Here is an 18,524-nt window from a genome sequence, read left to right on the forward strand (position 1 = left end):
TACCATGTTGGATGTAACTTAAAGCAAAAATTTAATGAATGTGTCCAGAGAAGGACAATTAAACTGATGAGGGATCTGGAGCACAAGTCTTATGAGGGCTGAGGGAGATGAGACAGTTCCTTCTGGAGGAGACCTTACTGCACTCTACAGCTTCTTGAAGGAAGGTTGTGATGAGGGAGGTTAGCCTCTTATCCTAGGCAACAAACAGGATCCAAGGAGATTTAGATTAGATATAAGGAAAAACGTTTTCTCTCAAGGAGTGGTCAGGCACTTTAATGGCTGCCCAGGGAGGTGGAGTAGTCACTGCCCCTGGCAGTGTTCAAGGGGCTTCTGGATGAGGAGCTACGAGAGATGGTCTTGTAGTTTAGTGTGTAGTCATGGTGATAAGAGGACAGTTAGACACAATAATCTTGCAGGTCCTTTCCAACCTTGTGATTCTGCATGATTCCTTGTGCCTGTATTTAGCTTGGGTATTTCAATGAAGTTGTTTTATGATGATTATATAGATACCATTGCATTTTTACTTCAGAAGGCCCCTTTAAAGCTCAAATATTTATGCCTTTCCAATTATTAATTTGATGTTAAAACGGCTGTTCACTCATCATGTCCAAAGAGAGTCTGACAAAGATTTGTGTTCTTTTATACTACATTTGCATTTCTTAACATTTGCAGAAGTAAAATAAAATAAAATAAAATAAATAAAATAATAAAATAAAATAAAATAATGACAGAGATGTAGTGAGAGGACATATTTGCTAAAATTTTCAACAAAATATCCCAGGGAACCTATTCAGAAATTTCATAGTATGAATTTCATGCTGAGTATTCCCAGTTTCATAGTGACTCTGCTATGGGACTTGTTTCCTTTTTGTTGTGATGTTTGAGATTCAAAAGAAAACAAAATGGTTATTTGGAAAATGTCTCATATGCAGTTATGAGGAAAGCTGAGTCACAAAGGACACAAACTTAGATAAGCTGGGGTAAAAAAGCAAGTAGAAACCTTTATGGCCAGGAGCTCAGTGTGAGTAGCTGCCTTCTAATGTGATCTCAGAGCTGAGCTATCGAAACAGTAATTGTACTCCTGGGAAAAACCTAAGTATAAAGAGATGCAGCTTTGCAAAAAAAAAAAAAAAAAAAAAAAGTGTGGTGAACTTGACGTATCTGATTAGTTTAATCACTATGAAGGTTTGGATTATAAATTCAATAATTTGCAAACTAATTATTTAACTGTTCCAATAAAAATGAGCAAAAACTCTTATATTCCAAGTTCAAGTGTAAATAATCTCTTGTGTAGTTTTCTTCAAAGAATAAATCTGGGGGTTTGTTTTGTAGAGAAAGTGTTTTTTAAAAGTAACATGACAGCATGACAGTGTACAAGATTTTCTTTATATGTCTATTTTTAAGCTTTTGTTTCCAGTCCTATTTTTTTTCCCCCCGATATAAGAGACTCATTTGATTCTCTCCATCTAAGAAAATCAAAGTGAACATAATGTTTTAATCTGTAATTTTTAATGAAAAGAGAAAATATGTCGGATTTGATAGTGCATTACCATAAAGTAATTGCAGGTTGTTTTCTATTTTGATAGTTTGTACATCTTCTGATGTAAAATCTGTCAATTAAAAGCAAATATTTAAGAATAATATCAATATCTACTAAATACAGGTTGATGTAAATGTACATGCTATGCAGCAGAATCTCAATGATCTGTCAAACTGTCTGTATGATTCTAAAAGTTCAGCTACTATAATTTTTCAGGAGAACTGTATCCATGTTTTTAGCGTATGATAAAGCTGTTATTTGAATCCACACTTTACATAGTTTTCTAGCATGTTAATGGAATTTAATTAATACTGCAAATTAAGGTTTACTTGAAATAGGTTTGCCATGCAAATTGTAATTTTATAGTACAGTAGGGCTGTCAGAAAAAGGCAGAATTTACTTCAATGCAGTTTCAGTGGATGAGTTGTGTGTGTGATGCCAGTGTTACAGTATTTACTCAAGAAAATGTTTTCATGCACTGAATGCAAACTGCACACTCCTACCTCTCTCAAAGTTAATTCTCTGAGAGTGTGGTGGATGGGACCTTTTTCTTCGGATCACAGCTAGAAGTTCTTGATGAAATCCTACTGATGATTTGTACTCTTTCTTTCCTTCCAGTGAATTATTCATTACTTCTTCTCTATTTAAAGTTTCCTGTTTCTTTTGATCTCAGGCAATGGACTGGGAATCCGAGTTGTAGGTGGGAAAGAAATTCCAGGAAGCAGTGGAGAAATTGGAGCGTACATTGCCAAGGTCTTGCCTGGGGGCAATGCAGAGCAGACGGGGAAGCTAATAGAAGGTAAGCTAAATGCATTATCAAGAAGTTGAAACAAGAGAGCATTGGGAGTACAGGACTTATTACAATACACTCTTATAATGTTTTATTCTCATATAAAAAATTTAATCTTATGTAACGGCAGAGGTGTATCTCAGAGCCCTTCTAAACATCCAACAGTCTTAAAACAGACACGGAATCAAGAAGAATTACCATGGTGAGCAGTATACTGATGTGTTTTCCGTAATCTGTGCCAGCATTCTGTCTTCAGCACTGGGAGTAAGACAGTATGGCGAAAGTCCAACCGTGTCACATATTTAATAGATATGTGCCATTTTGAAGATCTTTATCTGGCTTGGTCACCTAGGTATCTCTTTTGAGGATCACCTTTCTTAGTCAAATCTTTCAATCACAATCACAAGTCCAGTTCTGTTCTATGACACACACTAACTTTTTTGGTGAAGGTACCTAAAGTCAGACTTGACTGAATTAATCTGGCCTAATTTTAGTTTTCCACTTTAAAAGAGTCAGCAGGCAGTGGAGAAAAAGAAGCATTTACACAAAGGCAATTCAGTTAATCTATCATAGACCTCAATCTCAAGAACTGGGAGGATTTTCCTCATGTATTTGACTTTAAGAAGATTGCATTAGACCATACAGCTCCCTTTAAACAACTATAGCTACATGAAATATATGCTGCTTAATTTTTACATTTTCAGGTATTATTGCAGACATGGTAATTCTTTCTAATAACATTTTATGCTTAGTCACATAAATGGTCTCTTCTTTCTATAACTGGTTCCTTTTTCTTACAAGAATATATGCATGCACCTGAAATGGCTGCTCATCCATGGACAAAAATATAAAATGTGCTTAATTAATTAATTAAAATTAATTCATCTAATTATTTGTAGTTCTTTAATAAAAAATTTCATCCAGAAAACAATGACGAAAGAAGACAAGCAAGAATAGTTCTCCTAGGCAGAATCTGATTCACATAAACTTTCTAGATAGAAAACATACAACAAAAATCATGATTAAATCAAAAGTACTTCGCAGATAGAATAGTGGAGTAACTTGATTAAAGAATGGTTCTAATGTGTTGTATTTATAACAAAGCAGTCTCCTCTGCATTCATGTTTTTCCTACCACTTTTTACATCCTTGGTGGGTTTTTTGTTTGGTTTGGGTTGGGTTTTTTGTTGTTGTTTTTTATTTTGTTTGTTTGTTTGTTTTTGGGTAATATTTTAAAGATTTACATAAAGAAGAATACACACCCCTCTGTCATTGTTAACTTACAGTTAAGGTGAAGGAGTGATATACAAATACATCTTTCTTTTTTCCCTATGGAATAGATTTTACCATTCAGATTTAATATATAGTATCTTACTTATCAAATCATAGAAGGATGTTATTTATTGCATGTGATTTTCTTAATTGATTGTCTTGTGAAGTTTCTGTTTGTTTTGGCTCACTCCATAGAAGAGAGTGAATCTCTCGTAGCTGCACTAAATCATGCATTAGCAAGCAAGTAATGAGGAGAATATAGTTATTCAGTATTTCCTAGAGACTGGATGATTCATGAAAGAGGATAAGCAATTAACACCTGGAATTTTCTCTCTTCTGTGAATTGAGGTATAAAGTACTTATTTTCTTACCATATGGCTTTTTTTAGCAATGTTCAAGAGCATCTTGGATTCACAGTAACTACTGGAGAAATTCAGACTGGGCAGCTTACTTTCCTTTCTGTTTACATTATGCATTTTTAAGCTTTATTCATATTTTATAGACAATGGAACAGTAAAAACAAACAAACAAACAAACAAACAAAAAAGTTTCATTCTTCCATCAAATATTCAGTAGTGCTTCTGGTCTGGCTTTTATAAACAAAATGTCGTAAACTTGAGTATGTTGGTATAAGTCTGGAGCATCAATGTCTCTGGACTTAATTTGTAGAATTTGGTCACACAGTACCCCAGAATGTTTCACTATTAATGTGTTAGATGTTTTGCCAGTGAGAAAAAGGGCTTTCTGTAGAATGTACAATTAGTAAAAGACAAACAATTTCACTTACTGTCAGCTGCCTCCTAAATTTTGCCAGTGTATCTGATTTACTTTTTATGTTATTTTAGGCGGCTGTCATAAACCTAGAGAGAATATTTGGCATTTTTACTTTTGAATATTTGTTTGATTTAGTACAAATATGGTTTATGCATATTTAATATCTACACTTCAAAAGTGATAAAATTCATCGAGGTCTTCAATTATTCTCATATGGATCCGTGCAAATCTAGCCCAATTGCAAATATTATCATTGGCATTGTTGGGCTTGAAAATAGAGACTAGTCTTCTCATCAAAATGTTGACTCTGTCCTATCACATACAGAAAACTTTATATGTGCTTGTCTGTAAATGGAAAAAACTTTTGTATTAGTTATTTATAGAGTAATCATGAGTTACTTTATCTGCTAAAATGCTGTCTGACTTCAAATTAGTGAACATAACTATTCATCATCTGAACACACAATGTAATTACAAGTTAATATCACAACTCATTAGCCTTCCCAAAAACACAATTCACTGCAAAAAATTACATCCCATCCCATCCCATCCCATCCCATCCCATCCCATCCCATCCCATCCCATCCCATCCCATCCCATCCATTCTTCTAATTCTCAAAACAGAAAGCAGTAGTCTGAGAATCCTGTTGGTAGAGTAAGGAACAGGATAGATTTACTGTGATTATAATGGAAGCAAAGTCCTACCCACTGTCTGCGTGACTACATCTGTGAAGAAATGGCATATTTTAAAATACAGATAACGTTCTGTCCTTAGGGAATAGCAATCCATAACATTTTAGCCTATTAAAATAGCTTTGGAGGAGTCTGTTAGTGATGAAAAGTTTATTTATAGTTCTGACTGGCAAATACCAGTCTTCCTTGGTTCTCTCACCTTGAATTACTTTCAGATGTCAGAAATATATCTGATTCATCACTCATTGGCATCACAAAAAAACTGGAGGTGAAAGACTTATTCCACTGAGCTCAGCAAGTGCAGGAACTATTTGATAGATGTGTCTGTGCTCCCTCTCGTGTTGACAGAAACAGTTCACTTATATTCTTTTTGGTTAATCTACACAGGAAACTGCATTTCATACTGCCAGCAACTTTCAAAAACATAAGAAACTAGAGTAAAGCACAGAAGTAAAATATTAATGTGGATTACCAAGTGTTATAGATTTGCTGGATGCCTTCAGCATTCCATAGCTCTCATTGGACCATTTTGACAGGCTTTTCCAGTTGGAAAGCTTAGACACTTGTGAACTGTGAGTGTCATTGTTCCAAGCTTTAAATCAGTGAGGCATAATGCCTTACAATGCTTAAGGTAGCTAACATTAATCATGATCAAGAGGTTAATCCTTAACTTTCTGGTCTTCTGATGATCCTTGGAGACTTGCATGGTCTGATCTTGCTAATGGTGAACTTGATTTGTGGTAATCTTACTGACTTTCCTCCAGTCATCCGCAACCATGGGACTGATCAGATTTTTGTTGATTATCAGAGACATAATGGGTACAATATATACCAGCTTTAAATAATATATTCTCAAACATAAAAGTAAGAAAACTGTATATAATGAAGAAAGACCCTCTCATCATCACAATTATTGAGAAACCAGGTTGATTGAATTCAGCATTTTATAATTTAATAATAATATTCAATACCCAAGGATGTTTTGGAATTACCCACCTTGAAGCTGGTCCAGTGATGTTATAAGAAATTCCTCCTGATGTTCATATGTACATACAGTGAAATATAATACCACCCAGTTTAAGCAGTTACAAAGGTTTGAAGAGAGAAAATGCACTGCCATTTGAGAGTTCTGCGGCAGTTGTTTTGATCTTGACTAATAACTACTCCCATTAGGATACAAGAGATGATATTTCACAAAACATCTTGAAGATCCCCTAAGAAAAGCAAACTGCAGCCTGATAACAGGTACCAAGATGCTGAAAAAGCACATCCAGTGTCTTCAATATTATAGTCTGCATATAAATAAGGACTTATTAAATATAACCAATATCTTTTAGCTTTGGATTCAATGGGGTGGATTGCCTTCAGTTGTGCTGGAAGTTACAGAGGTGACATAACCTGTTCTCCTCTGGACTATATTTTGAATGGACAGGTCCTTACTGTGCATATCAGAGTCCTCCATCATCTTTAGAAACCTGTGCAATCTCAGAACTTTAGAATGACTTCAGTAAATGAACCTGAAGTCTCCCCATGCATGTTTCTATTTTTGCTCTTTTTCCAACTTCAGTAGAAGATCTTACATATTCTTACATATTCCAGTGTCAGAGTTTCCTTTCGTAAGACTGTAGTTGCACAATTGCCTATGTATTTGTAATGGCTTATTATGATGCCAAAATCATTAGAATCACTCCTCAGAGAGAAACTAAAGACTTTTTCCTTGGACTTTTATGGGAGGCCATAACCATGGCATTAAATTCCCTTTCAGATATTAAACCAGTATGGGGAGAAATAAGTTTTTCATTGCTACCATGCATCTCTCCACCTCAGGAGTGACACGTGAGGTGATAAGTGTGCACCAAATCACTGTGCTGTTACTGGCAAAAGAGAGACACATCTAGACTAATGAGTGTTTTCCATGCTGAACAGGATGAGGAAAAAGAAAGGAGCAAAGAACTGCTTGGATTACCTCCATGGACTTTACTGAGCATCTAATTTTCTCAGCTTCAGTTCTCTAAAGAAGGAGGAAGACACAGAAAGCCCTATCAGAAATCTGCTGTTAGCAGAATGCTCTACAACTCTCACCCATTGGGCAGACTTTGGCTTGTGATACAATTTAAACAGGCTAAATGGGCTTTCCTGTAGGCATTAGGCCCAGTAAGGGAATCTTTTTCTCCTGCCCAAGCCTGGGTCTGGAGTGAGGCCTGCTCAAAACTGCAACAGCTCACTAAAGATGAGGCAAAATGAAAGGCTGAACTATTGAGGAAGTAGCAGGTATGTAAATTATGGCTAAGTGGCACACTTTGGCAGAACTGTGGTACCACCTTCCTGGAGCCTGGTCATGGAGCTGCAGCAGAGCAGGATATGTGGCCCCTGAGCACTTCTGCGGACTGCCTGCTTGAGCTCTCACCATGGGGAGTTGAGAGCAAGTGGGTTGCAAAAATTCACAATAAAAATGAGTGTAGTGAGATTGCCACACTTCTGTTTCTTCTTCTGGAGGAGTAAGCAGCCCATAGCTTCAGGCACTGCAGTCAAAGAATGTACAGTAAGAGGTTTATTTGTAGGCAGAGAAGAAACACACAGGGCTTACTGAGACCCATGTCTAGATGGATCCAGATGTCAGTACCACAGGTATTCATTATTTCCAAGTCAGGCAAATTAGTCAAAAAGAAAATTGTGATAAAGAGGTTAAGAAGAATAAAGGACAGCTGTGTTAAGCTGAATCTTATATGGCTAAATATGAACAAAGAAGCAAAGAAACAAACAAATCTGCAGCCAACAAGCCAGAAAAATAAAAATTTAAAAAACAAAAACAGCGCTCAATAATCATTTGACCACCCAGAAATGTGGCTGAAATATGAAAGATGCAGAAGTATGAAATATTTAGCAACTTTGAGTCTAGGGGAGCCAGAAAGTAAAAGCTGAAAGGCAGGTTTGTGGTTCAAGTACAATTCCTTGTGCACGAGAACACACTGTGCAGTCTGCACAAACCACGTAAACTGGAAAACGTCTTGAATTTTACACTACCTGCAATGCTTCCTCTGAGGGAAACGCAAATTAATATAAAAATCAGAGATGAGATGGCTAATCTAGGGACATTTTTAACTCTGTTTTGGTTGGCTATTATAGTTAAGATGTTTGGGTATAAGAAATGTCATATAGAGACTATTGGAATGTTAGCATCACTGTTTAGTCTGCAAAGTATTTTTAGATTATGAGAAAAAAACATCCAGCATTTTTATCTCTCCAAGTAAAAGTAGAAATTAGCCAACTTCCAGAGGCTATTTCATCTCAGTCATGCCTCACGGATGTTCTTTGTATGCATTCAGCTAATAATTTTTCATTCATAGTTATACAAGTTTTTTATGCCTTGCAAAAGGCATATTTTAACACATGATTTTCTGATACCAGAAAGAGGTGATGTAAATGCTCATGGAAGGACAGTGGGACATGCAACTGGGCTGTTTAATAGTCTGTGAAAAGAGCAGAAAAAAATAAACAATTTTTATGCAACTTTTTCAGAGCATTTTGGAGTAGTTTGGATATCCCCAGGGGCTGAAAAAGACCAGACTCAGTTTCCAAAGCTTCCTTTCACAAAGGAAATAACATGTAACATCTGTTCATTTTATTGGAACTATCTCTTGTCATATCAAAGACATACTTTGGATGTTGCTTGGAAAATGGAGTGTGGCTGGAATGGTCATGGGTACCTAAATAGTTGGAAAACAAGGACAGAAGCAGTAAGTCACTATCCTTCCCCTACTCCTTTTGCCCCACATCCCTCTTTCTCCTGAATTACAGATGGATTTAAATGTAACACTGACTGGTCTTGGTCATCTGTCAGTGGGAATGTCAATAGGCAGCAGATCTTAATCATGAGTTTTAAGAGACTGTAGTGAGTGCTGCTTGCTGCTTAGAGAACTAAAATTAGAAACACTGATCAGTGCATCATGGTAAAGAGATTTCCCAGTCTCCATGAAGCTAAGGACAGTAGATAGCCAGCATTACTTCTGGTGTCCCTCTGATAATTACATTCCTAGCAGAAAGTAGATAACATGATGAAGCTGAAAGATGATGAAATGAAATTAAAAGGAACACAACAAGGGGAAAAAAGATTCTCAGAAAACCTTGAATAAAATAAAAAGAAACAGTTTTTATGTACTGCACTCCTGTTTTATAGTTTGACTGCTTTACTTTATAACTGCACTGGAGGAAACAAAGAATTAACTTTTCCTTGTTCTCTGTAAATTAGTTTTAATGCTTTATTGTGCTACCCATGCTTATTCTGTGAGGCTAGAAGGGAAAAGTTTGCTCACAGTTCATTCTCTCGGCTTCAGGCTTATGTGTATATATCCGATCATTATTGACTTAATCAAAGAAGCTATGAACAAAATAAGAGGTGGTGACCTGTTTGTTTGTTTTTGTAAATGCAAAACATTTTTTCTGTAATCTAAGGCAAAGTGTGAAACAGTTAAAATTTTGGATGCTCATGATTTCTTCACTTAAGCATTGCACTGATATATATTCAGCCTCTTGCCTTAGACAATTTACAGTGTTTTCATTCCTGCATTTAGCCCTGTTAAACTAGTATAGATCATACTTCCTTTATGATCAAGAGTCTGAAAAATAACTTGAACAACTAATTATTGCTGAAAATCACTGTTGTGGAAAAGCCCTGTCATACAAATTGCACTGGGAAATTGGATTTGTTATAACAAGTAAATAAATTCATCAAAATTTCTCTTTAGGGATCTTCTGCTTAGTATTAAGTAGGAAAGTCTGAATTTATAGAGACAAGCAAAATAATGTGGATGTTTCAAGCAAATAGCAGACCCAGACACAATGACTAAACATTCCAAAAGTAATGAAGGAAGAATAAAGACAAAGGTTAGGCTACAAACAGGCCAAAAAATTTATAACAGAAATTATGGAAGATTACTCTTACATCATTAGTGATATAACTAGTTTTCAGTAACATACTACTAAGATCATATTTGGAAACACTTCTATCTCCCATTAAAGTAATAACATGCAATTATGAAGTTAGAAATCAACAGTCAAAAAACTTTTGAGAGCTGGTTATTATTTGAGAGCTGGACCCTGATGCAAAGATAGTTCATGTTAGTAAGAAAACCCAAGCACTTCTTGGAAAGAGTCTTCATTGCTTCCAAAGAATGCTTCTGATTTGGTCAACGCTGGAGAGAAAATACAGTGTGCAGATCTAGCTCTGTGGGCACAGAGAGGATTCTCATCTGGAGACACAGTTTTAGTTGCTGGGTCCAAAACATTCAGGGAAGAAGTCTCCCCTGGGATTATTACAGATGAACAGGTAAATGGCATTCTCTAGATCATGTTATACCTGATACTAGAAAATAACAAAGGCACATCAAAACTAGGTCTGTCAAGGTGCATAGCAGTTACTGAGGGTGGTAAAAGTTTTGAATTTTGACTTGAAGCATCAAAATCTCTTCTTGTATTGCACTGATTTTCATCTGCTGACACAGACAGGCTTCTGTGTTTTCAAAGCAACCAAGTGCTTATAAAAGTAAACCTTTCAGGATCTAAACCAAGACCATCTTGCTTTCCCAATAGAAATCGTATCACTCTCCTGTCCCCACTGTCTGTATAGAGAAGTGGTGTCATTATTAGAAGTTATTAGGCTCACTAATAACCTGAAACGTAGATGTTAAGTGCCTACACTGCATTCTGTAGAACATCACATAAAACAAGAAGCCTTTGTTTGTTGTTTTTAAGAAGTAGTTACTCTTTGATATTCCAAGAAGATTTTATGATGGAATGTAAAAGACTTTTTCTATAACACTGGATTGTGTTGTTTGAGAATGACATGGACCAGGAAGGTAAAAATATCCTAACTTTGCTTCCTGTTGTGCACAGTACTGTTAGCTAAAAGTAGCAGGCTGGGAAACATTTACTTTAATGTGATTTTAGTAGGGAAAAAAATAAAATAAAATAAAATAAAATAAAATAAAATAAAATAAAATAAAATAAAATAAAATAAAATAAAATAAATAATCACTGAAATCTTCTATGAGGACTATCTTGAAGTAAAAGTGACACATAGCAATGTGTCTTCATAGACCATATTCCTTGCTCCTGAGTCACAAAAACTGTGTTAAAAGAATTAGCAAGTCAATAAAAATAGCTGCTGCCACTGAATATCTTGGAGACAGTGTGTTAGTACTTTGAAAAATGCTGCCCAGAAATGAAGAGGCCTACAAGGAGCTCATTTACTTGCCAATGAAACTAGGTATTGCAGCAAGCAGATTTTCTTCAATTACTTGTTATATAAAAATATTTTATAGATAGATGTTCGATCATTTGATTTTTCCAAGACTCTAAAAATCCTCTGAGGACTTAAAAAAGTTATTAATTAATGATTCCATATGAAGAAAGGAGGACAAATGAAAATAGGTTTTCCAATAGTAAAATGTTATTTATCTTTTACATGGCCTTTGCATGTGGTAATATGTAGGGCTTGTATACATATTTGAATGGGTAATTGTAAAACTGTGCTTTGATGTTTTTAAAAATGATGTGATCATATACATAAGGCCTGTGTTTTCTAAAGTATTGAGTATGTCACGGTTTGAACTAAAAATCCACCTGCGTCCGTGACAGGGGCCGTGGGCCCCGGAGGGGCCCTAGGCCGAAAGGAAAAAAATTAATTAAGAAAAGAAAACAGCGGCAACGATCTAAGGAGGCACACTTATTTACTAAATACTATATCGAAATACAGGATAACACAATATAATACAATATAATTGAAAATTGAGCTAACGAATCAAGCAAAATAGGAGAGAGAATGAGTCCCGTAACCGAGAGGCCTACTGTAAATCTAGGCGAACGGCTGAAGGCTCCCACACACTCCCCTGAGCGCCAGAACTCGAAAAGACGTCAGTCTGTTCTGCGACAGAGTTAATATAGAGTCCAGGTCCCGTGACCTATCGTGTTGTTCCCTGGGAGATGTAGTCTTCTTCTGTAAGTTGCAGATTCAGTAAAATTATTCATGCTTAATATGATGTTATGATGTGGAATACTGATAGCAAAAATTACAAAATTATTAAACCATGACATTCCACCCCTTATTCTACATCATTACATTATGTTTATACATACATACACACTCATATGTATAATTGTGAATAATCAGCAACCTTATTTTTCTCAACACTTTATATTTATTCCATACAAATCCCTAAGTTGAGAACAAAACTCTATAACCTAACCTACTATTTATTAATTTTGAGAAAATGGCAAAACTGCCAGAAAAAGGAAAACATGTCAGCGGTAGAGGGGAAAGGCAGTGCTAGTAGGGCGTCCCCCACATCAAGGTGCACTCATCCTTTCCCAGCCACCACAGCAGATTTCCTTTTGACTTATACTTCTTTCCATGTGTGCTCTACACATGCATGGCCAGTGCAGGATATAGAGTCCAGATGGAAAACTTGCTTACAGAATGCCTAATTAAGGTATATAGAGAAAAAGTGTTTCCTTAACATTAATCCACTCTATCTTAAGTCCTATACCTAATTGAACTATTCTGTACCTAATTGAAATATTTTCTGAGACTCTACCTATATATCTACAGGAAAATCATTGGCTGCACTCCCCCAACATCAAATTCCCTTGTGGTACACATTGAACATTCCCATTTTTGTCCATCACCCACCATGTGCACCCAGGTCCCTGGGCAAAGACAGTACCCCGGAGAGGTTTGCCCTTTCCAGACGCTGGAAGGACCCAAACTGTTTTTCCCAACACACTCTTTATGTGTACTACAGGAACCTTATCTCCCTCCACGGTACGTAGGGAGCTGGATTGGTTAGGACCATTACGATTACTAGATCCTCGAGTGTTGACCAACCAGGTGGCTTCTGCTAAATGGTTCTCCCAATTTTTATACGTTCCGCCACCCATTGCTTTCAACATAGTTTTCAACAACCCATTGAATCGTTCAATCTTACCAGAAGCTGGTGCATGATAGGGAATATGGTAAATCCACTCAATGCCATGATTTTTGGCCCAAGTGGTTACAAGGGAATTTTTAAAATGGGTCCCATTATCTGATTCAATTCTTTCTGGAGTGCCATGCCGCCACAGGATTTGCTTTTCCAACCCTAATATGGTGTTTCGGGCGGTAGCATGGGGTACTGCGTATGTTTCGAGCCACCCAGTGGTTGCCTCCACCATGGTGAGTACATAACGCTTACCATTGCGAGATCGTGGCAAGGTGATATAATCAACCTGCCATGCCTCTCCATATTTATACTTTTGCCATCGCCCTTCCCCCCAAATAGGTTTCATCCTCTTGGCTTGTTTAATTATGGCGCATGTTTCACAATCATGAATTACTTGAGAAATAGCATCCATAGTTAAGTCCACCCCTCGGTCTCTGGCCCACTTATATGTTGCATCCCTTCCTTGATGACCTGAAGTCTCGTGGGCCCACCGAGCTAGGAATAATTCACCCTTGTTCTGCCAGTCCAAGTCTATTTGAGCCACCTCAATTTTGGCAGCTCGATCAACCTGATGGTTATTTTTATGTTCTTCAGTAGCCTTGCTTTTAGGTACATGAGCATCTACATGGCGCACCTTTACAGCAATGTTCCTTATTCGGGCAGCAATGTCTTTCCACAGTTCAGCAGCCCAAACAGGTTTACCCTTTCGTTGCCAATTATCATCTTCCCACTGTTGCAACCACCCCCATAAGGCATTTGCCACCATCCATGAATCAGTATAAAGATGAAGCATTGGCCACCTCTCCCGTTCAGCTACATCTAAAGCCAGCTGAACAGCCTTTACCTCTGCGAATTGACTTGATTCTCCTTTACCTTCAGTGGCCTCTGCAACTTGTCGTGTGGGGCTCCATACAGCAGCTTTCCATCTGCGATGCTTCCCTACAATACGACATGATCCGTCTGTGAATAGGGCAAATTTCTTTTCGTTTTCTGGTAGCTCATTGTATGGTGGTGCCTCTTTAGCACGTGATACCTCTTCTGTAGGTGGTTTTTCAATTTTTTTACTCTCAGGCCAGTCCATGATCACTTCTAGAATTCCAGGACGGCTGAGTTTTCCCATTCGAGCTCGTTGAGTAATTAATGAAATCCACTTACTCCAAGTGGCATCAGTAGCATGATGGGTGGAGGGAACCTGTCCTTTAAACATCCAGTTTATTACTGGCAAGCGAGGTGCTAGAAGAAGCTGAACCTCTGTCCCAACTACTTCAGAAGCAGCCCGAACCCCCTCATACACGGCTAAGATCTCCTTCTCAGTTGGAGTGTAGCGCTCCTCAGACCCTTTATATGCTCGACTCCAAAATCCTAGGGGTCGGCCTCGGGTCTCTCCTGAGGCTCTTTGCCACAAACTCCAGGTGGGACCTTTCTCTCCAGCAGCAGTGTAGAGGATGTTCTTCACATCCTGTCCCGTCCGTACTGGCCCCAAGGCCACGGCACGGGCTATTTCTTGTTTTATCTGCTCAAAAGCCTGCTGCTGCTCAGGACCCCATGAGAAATTATTCTTCTTCCGTGTTACCTGATAGAGAGGGCTCACTATGTGGCTGTAGTTTGGGACATACATTCTCCAAAAGCCCACTACTCCCAGAAAAGATTGGGTCTCTGTTTTATTTGTGGGCGGAGACATAGCAGTGATTTTGTCAATCACATCTGCTGGGATGTGACGACGTCCATCTTGCCATTTTATACCTAAGAACTGGATTTCCTGGGCAGGCCCCTTCACCTTGCTGCGCTTAATGGCAAAACCAGCTTGCAAAAGAATTTGGATTATCTGTTTCCCTTTCTTGGAAACCTCTGCTGCTGTATGGCCCCACACCACAATGTCATCAATATACTGCAAGTGCTCAGGAGCATTACCCTGTTCCAAAACAGCTTGGATCAATCCATGGCAAATTGTTGGGCTGTGCTTCCACCCCTGGGGTAAACGGTTCCAGGTATACTGAATACCTCTCCAGGTAAAAGCAAACTGTGGCCTACATTTTGCAGCCAATGGGATGGAAAAGAAGGCATTAGCAATATCAATGGTGGCATACCACCTAGCTTCTTTTGACTCCAATTCATACTGGAGTTCTAGCATGTCTGGTACAGCAGCACTTAATGGAGGTGTAACTTCATTCAGGCCACGGTAATCTACCGTCAGCCTCCATTCCCCACTGGTTTTACGCACTGGCCATATGGGGCTGTTAAAAGGCGAGTGCGTTTTGCTAATCACTCCCTGATTTTCTAATTGGCGAATTAGCTTTTGAATGGGGAGCAATGAGTCCCTATTGGTGCGGTACTGCCGTCTGTGAACCACTTTGGTGGCAATTGGTACCTCTTGGTCTTTTACCTGGAGCAACCCCACAGCAGAAGGATCATCTGACAGACCAGGTAAAGTTGACAGCTGCTTAACACCATTTGTGTTTACAGCAGCTATCCCAAAGGCCCATCGATACCCCTTGGGATCCTTGAAATATCCCATCCTAAGGTAATCGATTCCCAGTATACATGGAGCCTCTGGACCAGTCACAATAGGGTGCATTCGCCAGTTTTTACCAGTGAGGCTTATTTCGGCCTCCAACATAGTCAATTCTTGGGAACCCCCAGTCACTCCATGGATATAAATTGGTTGTGTCCCTTGGTGACTTGAGGGCATTAGGGTGCATTGTGCACCAGTGTCCACCAAGGCTTTATATTTCTGTGGTTGAGATGTGCCAGGCCACTTAATCCACACAGTCCAGTATACTCTGTTGTCCCTTTCCCCCCCCTGGCTGGGGGCAGGGCCCCTCTATTGTTTACCTCGTTGACTTGCAGCAACTGGAACTCTCCCCCGTTTGGAAGAGTTCACCTTGGTGGTTGTTTTGGATTGTAATTCTTTCACTCGTGCCTGAAGTGCAGAAGTGGATGAGTTATACCACTTCTTTATATCCTCCCCATGATTACTCAAGAAATACAACAAAGCAAAACGTATGGTCTTATCATTGTCGTTTGCTTGAATACGAGGTGTCTTATCGTTGTCATTTGCTTGAATACGAGGACGTCTCTTTTTTATGGTTGAGATTTTCGATGATACAGGTCGAGAGGAACTCATGTTGTTTAGCTCTCTCAATAGGCGATCGTGGAAATCCTGGTTTCCATCATCTGGTACCACCGTGGATTCATCTACATCAGGCACATTAGCCAATTTGTCAATAATATCACTTTGTGTTTCCTCCACTTTGTCTAACCTTTCCACTATTTTTTTTCCCATTTGGACAATGGCTGAAGTATAAAGCTTAACTTCTGTAGCGCTTATAAATAATTCAAGCTCCTGAAGTCTGCTAATTAGCTCATTTACAAGGGGCTTTCTTTCCCCTTTGCCATATACCAATGCAAGTGCACTGGCATGCTTTTCTGGAGCTGCCTTTGTAAAGTCACGCCACATTTGTCGTGGAACGTGGACTGCTTCAGGATCATGTAATTGGTTTGGATTGTTACGATTGAACTGGGGGCTGTAGAGCATTTCCACCAGAGCCCTTTCTCTCAAAAATTGGATACCTTTCTCCATATCAGTCCATTTCTTTTTCTCAGGCTCCAAGTCCCGTTTAAAGGGGAATCTATCTCTTACCGCTATCAACATCCGCTTCCAGAGGGTGTAGGACCGATTTTGGCATGTGCCTATACCTCTGTCCACACGTGAGTCCCTGGAAATGCTACCCAGTTGGCGAGCTTCACTGCCATCGAGCCACGCACTGTTGGCACCATTGTCCCAGCAGCGAAGTAACCAAGTGACCATATTTTCTTTTGGCTGACGTGTGAAATCCTTTCTCAGATCTCGAATTTCACTCAGTTTAAAAGATCGATCAATAATGGTCGTAATACTTTGCTCACCTTTTGCTCTATCAGGAGTCCCAGGTGTTAATGTTGGCAGCTGTGTTGATGAGGCTGCCCCATCTATAAGTTTGGACTCGAGAAATTCTCGTAAAGAAAATCTAGCTTTTGGCTCCTCGTCTGACTCTGACCCTGACTCTGACGCTTGTGTTATTTCCTCCAGGCGACCTTCCTCCTTTTTCCTCTCTCCTAACTTTCTCTCTCCTAACTTCCTCTGCTCCTCTGACTTCTTCTCCTCCTCTAACATCTTCTTATACTGCTCTAACAACCTCTGCTCCGCCGACTTCCTCTGGTCTTCTGACTCCTCCTGCTCTCCTGAGTCCCCCTGACCTCCTGAGTCCCCCTGCTCTCCTGAGTCCCCCTGCTCTCCTGAGTCCTGCTCTCCTAACTCCCTCCGCTCTTCTAACTCCTTCTGCATTTTCTCTATCTGAGTTGAAACTCGTTTTGTTTTTCGCCCTCTTACAGGGGCAACCAACATTGTATCTGGTGCCCCCGGTGGTTGGTTAAGTTGGAGTACATACGGTTCAGACTTGAGGATGTCGCATTCTGCCCTGAGGACGTTATAACTAGACTGGAGGGCGTCGTGCTCAGACTGGAGAGCGTTGTGCTTACACAGGAGGGCGCTGCGCGCTGCCCGGAGATTGTCGTACCCGGACTGGAGGTCTTTGTGTTTGGACTGGAGAGTGTCATACTTGGACCGGAGGGCGCTGTGCTCGGACTGGAGAGTGTCGTGCTCGGACCGGAGGGCATCGCGCTCAGTCTGGAGAGTGTCATGCTCGGACCGGAGGGCGCTGTACTCGGACTGGAGAGTGTCGTGCTCGGACCGGAGGGCATCGCGCTCAGTCTGGAGAGTGTCATGCTCGGACCGGAGGGCGCTGTACTCGGACTGGAGAGTGTCGTGCTCGGACCGGAGGGCATCGCGCTCAGTCTGGAGAGTGTCATGCTCGGACCGGAGGGCATCGCGCTCAGTCTGGAGAGTGTCGTGCTCGGACCGGAGGGCGCCGTGCTCGGACTGGAGAGCGTCGTGCTCGGACCGGAGGGCGCCGTGCTCGGACTGGAGAGCGTCGTGCTCGGACCGGAGGGCGCCGTGCTCGGACTGGAGAGTGTCGTGCTCGGACCGGAGGGCGCTGTGCTCAGACTGGAGAGTGTTGAGTTGGGATTGCAGGGAGCTTTTCTCATCCCAAAGTTTTTCTGCGTCAGCTCTAAGACTCTCTTTCTCGTACCAGATTGAGTCTCGTTGGTACAGGAGATCTTTTCTCTCAGCTTCAAAAGCTTTTCCTCTCTCTACCTTCTCATCCCAAAGTTTTGCTGCGTCAGCTCTAAGACTCTCTTTCTCGTACCAGATTGAGTCTCGTTGGTACAGGAGATCTTTTCTCTCAGCTTCAAAAGCTTTTTCTCTCTCTACCTTCTCAGTCCAAAGTTTTTCTGCCTCAGCTCTAAGACTCTCCTTCTCGGCCCTGAGACTCTCTCTCTCAGCTTCTAAAACTTCCCTCTCAGGAATGGTATTGACTAAGGCCCGATAAGCATTAGCTAGGCCCAAAATCATTTGTGCCTCCTGAGATCTGCCTGAGCCACAA

General features: G+C 39.9%; 1 protein-coding gene across 7 annotated transcripts in view; it reads left to right on the forward strand.

Annotated features, from left to right (window-relative positions):
* Window positions 1-18,524, forward strand: part of PCLO (piccolo presynaptic cytomatrix protein) — a 310,585-nt gene that overhangs the window by 198,157 nt on the left and 93,904 nt on the right. For all 7 annotated transcript variants that reach the window (XR_014948100.1, XM_015879726.3, XM_015879813.3 and 4 more), the window contains one exon: window positions 2,214-2,339. Coding sequence is in view for 6 of the 7 variants with exons in the window: in XM_015879726.3 (XP_015735212.2) it covers window positions 2,214-2,339 (126 nt within the window). In the remaining variant the exon portion in view is untranslated. The remainder of the gene's footprint in view (window positions 1-2,213; window positions 2,340-18,524) is intronic.

This window comes from Coturnix japonica, chromosome 1, assembly GCF_054131305.1.
Source record: "Coturnix japonica strain WE chromosome 1, WE-NBRP24, whole genome shotgun sequence".
Taxonomy (NCBI): domain Eukaryota; kingdom Metazoa; phylum Chordata; class Aves; order Galliformes; family Phasianidae; genus Coturnix; species Coturnix japonica.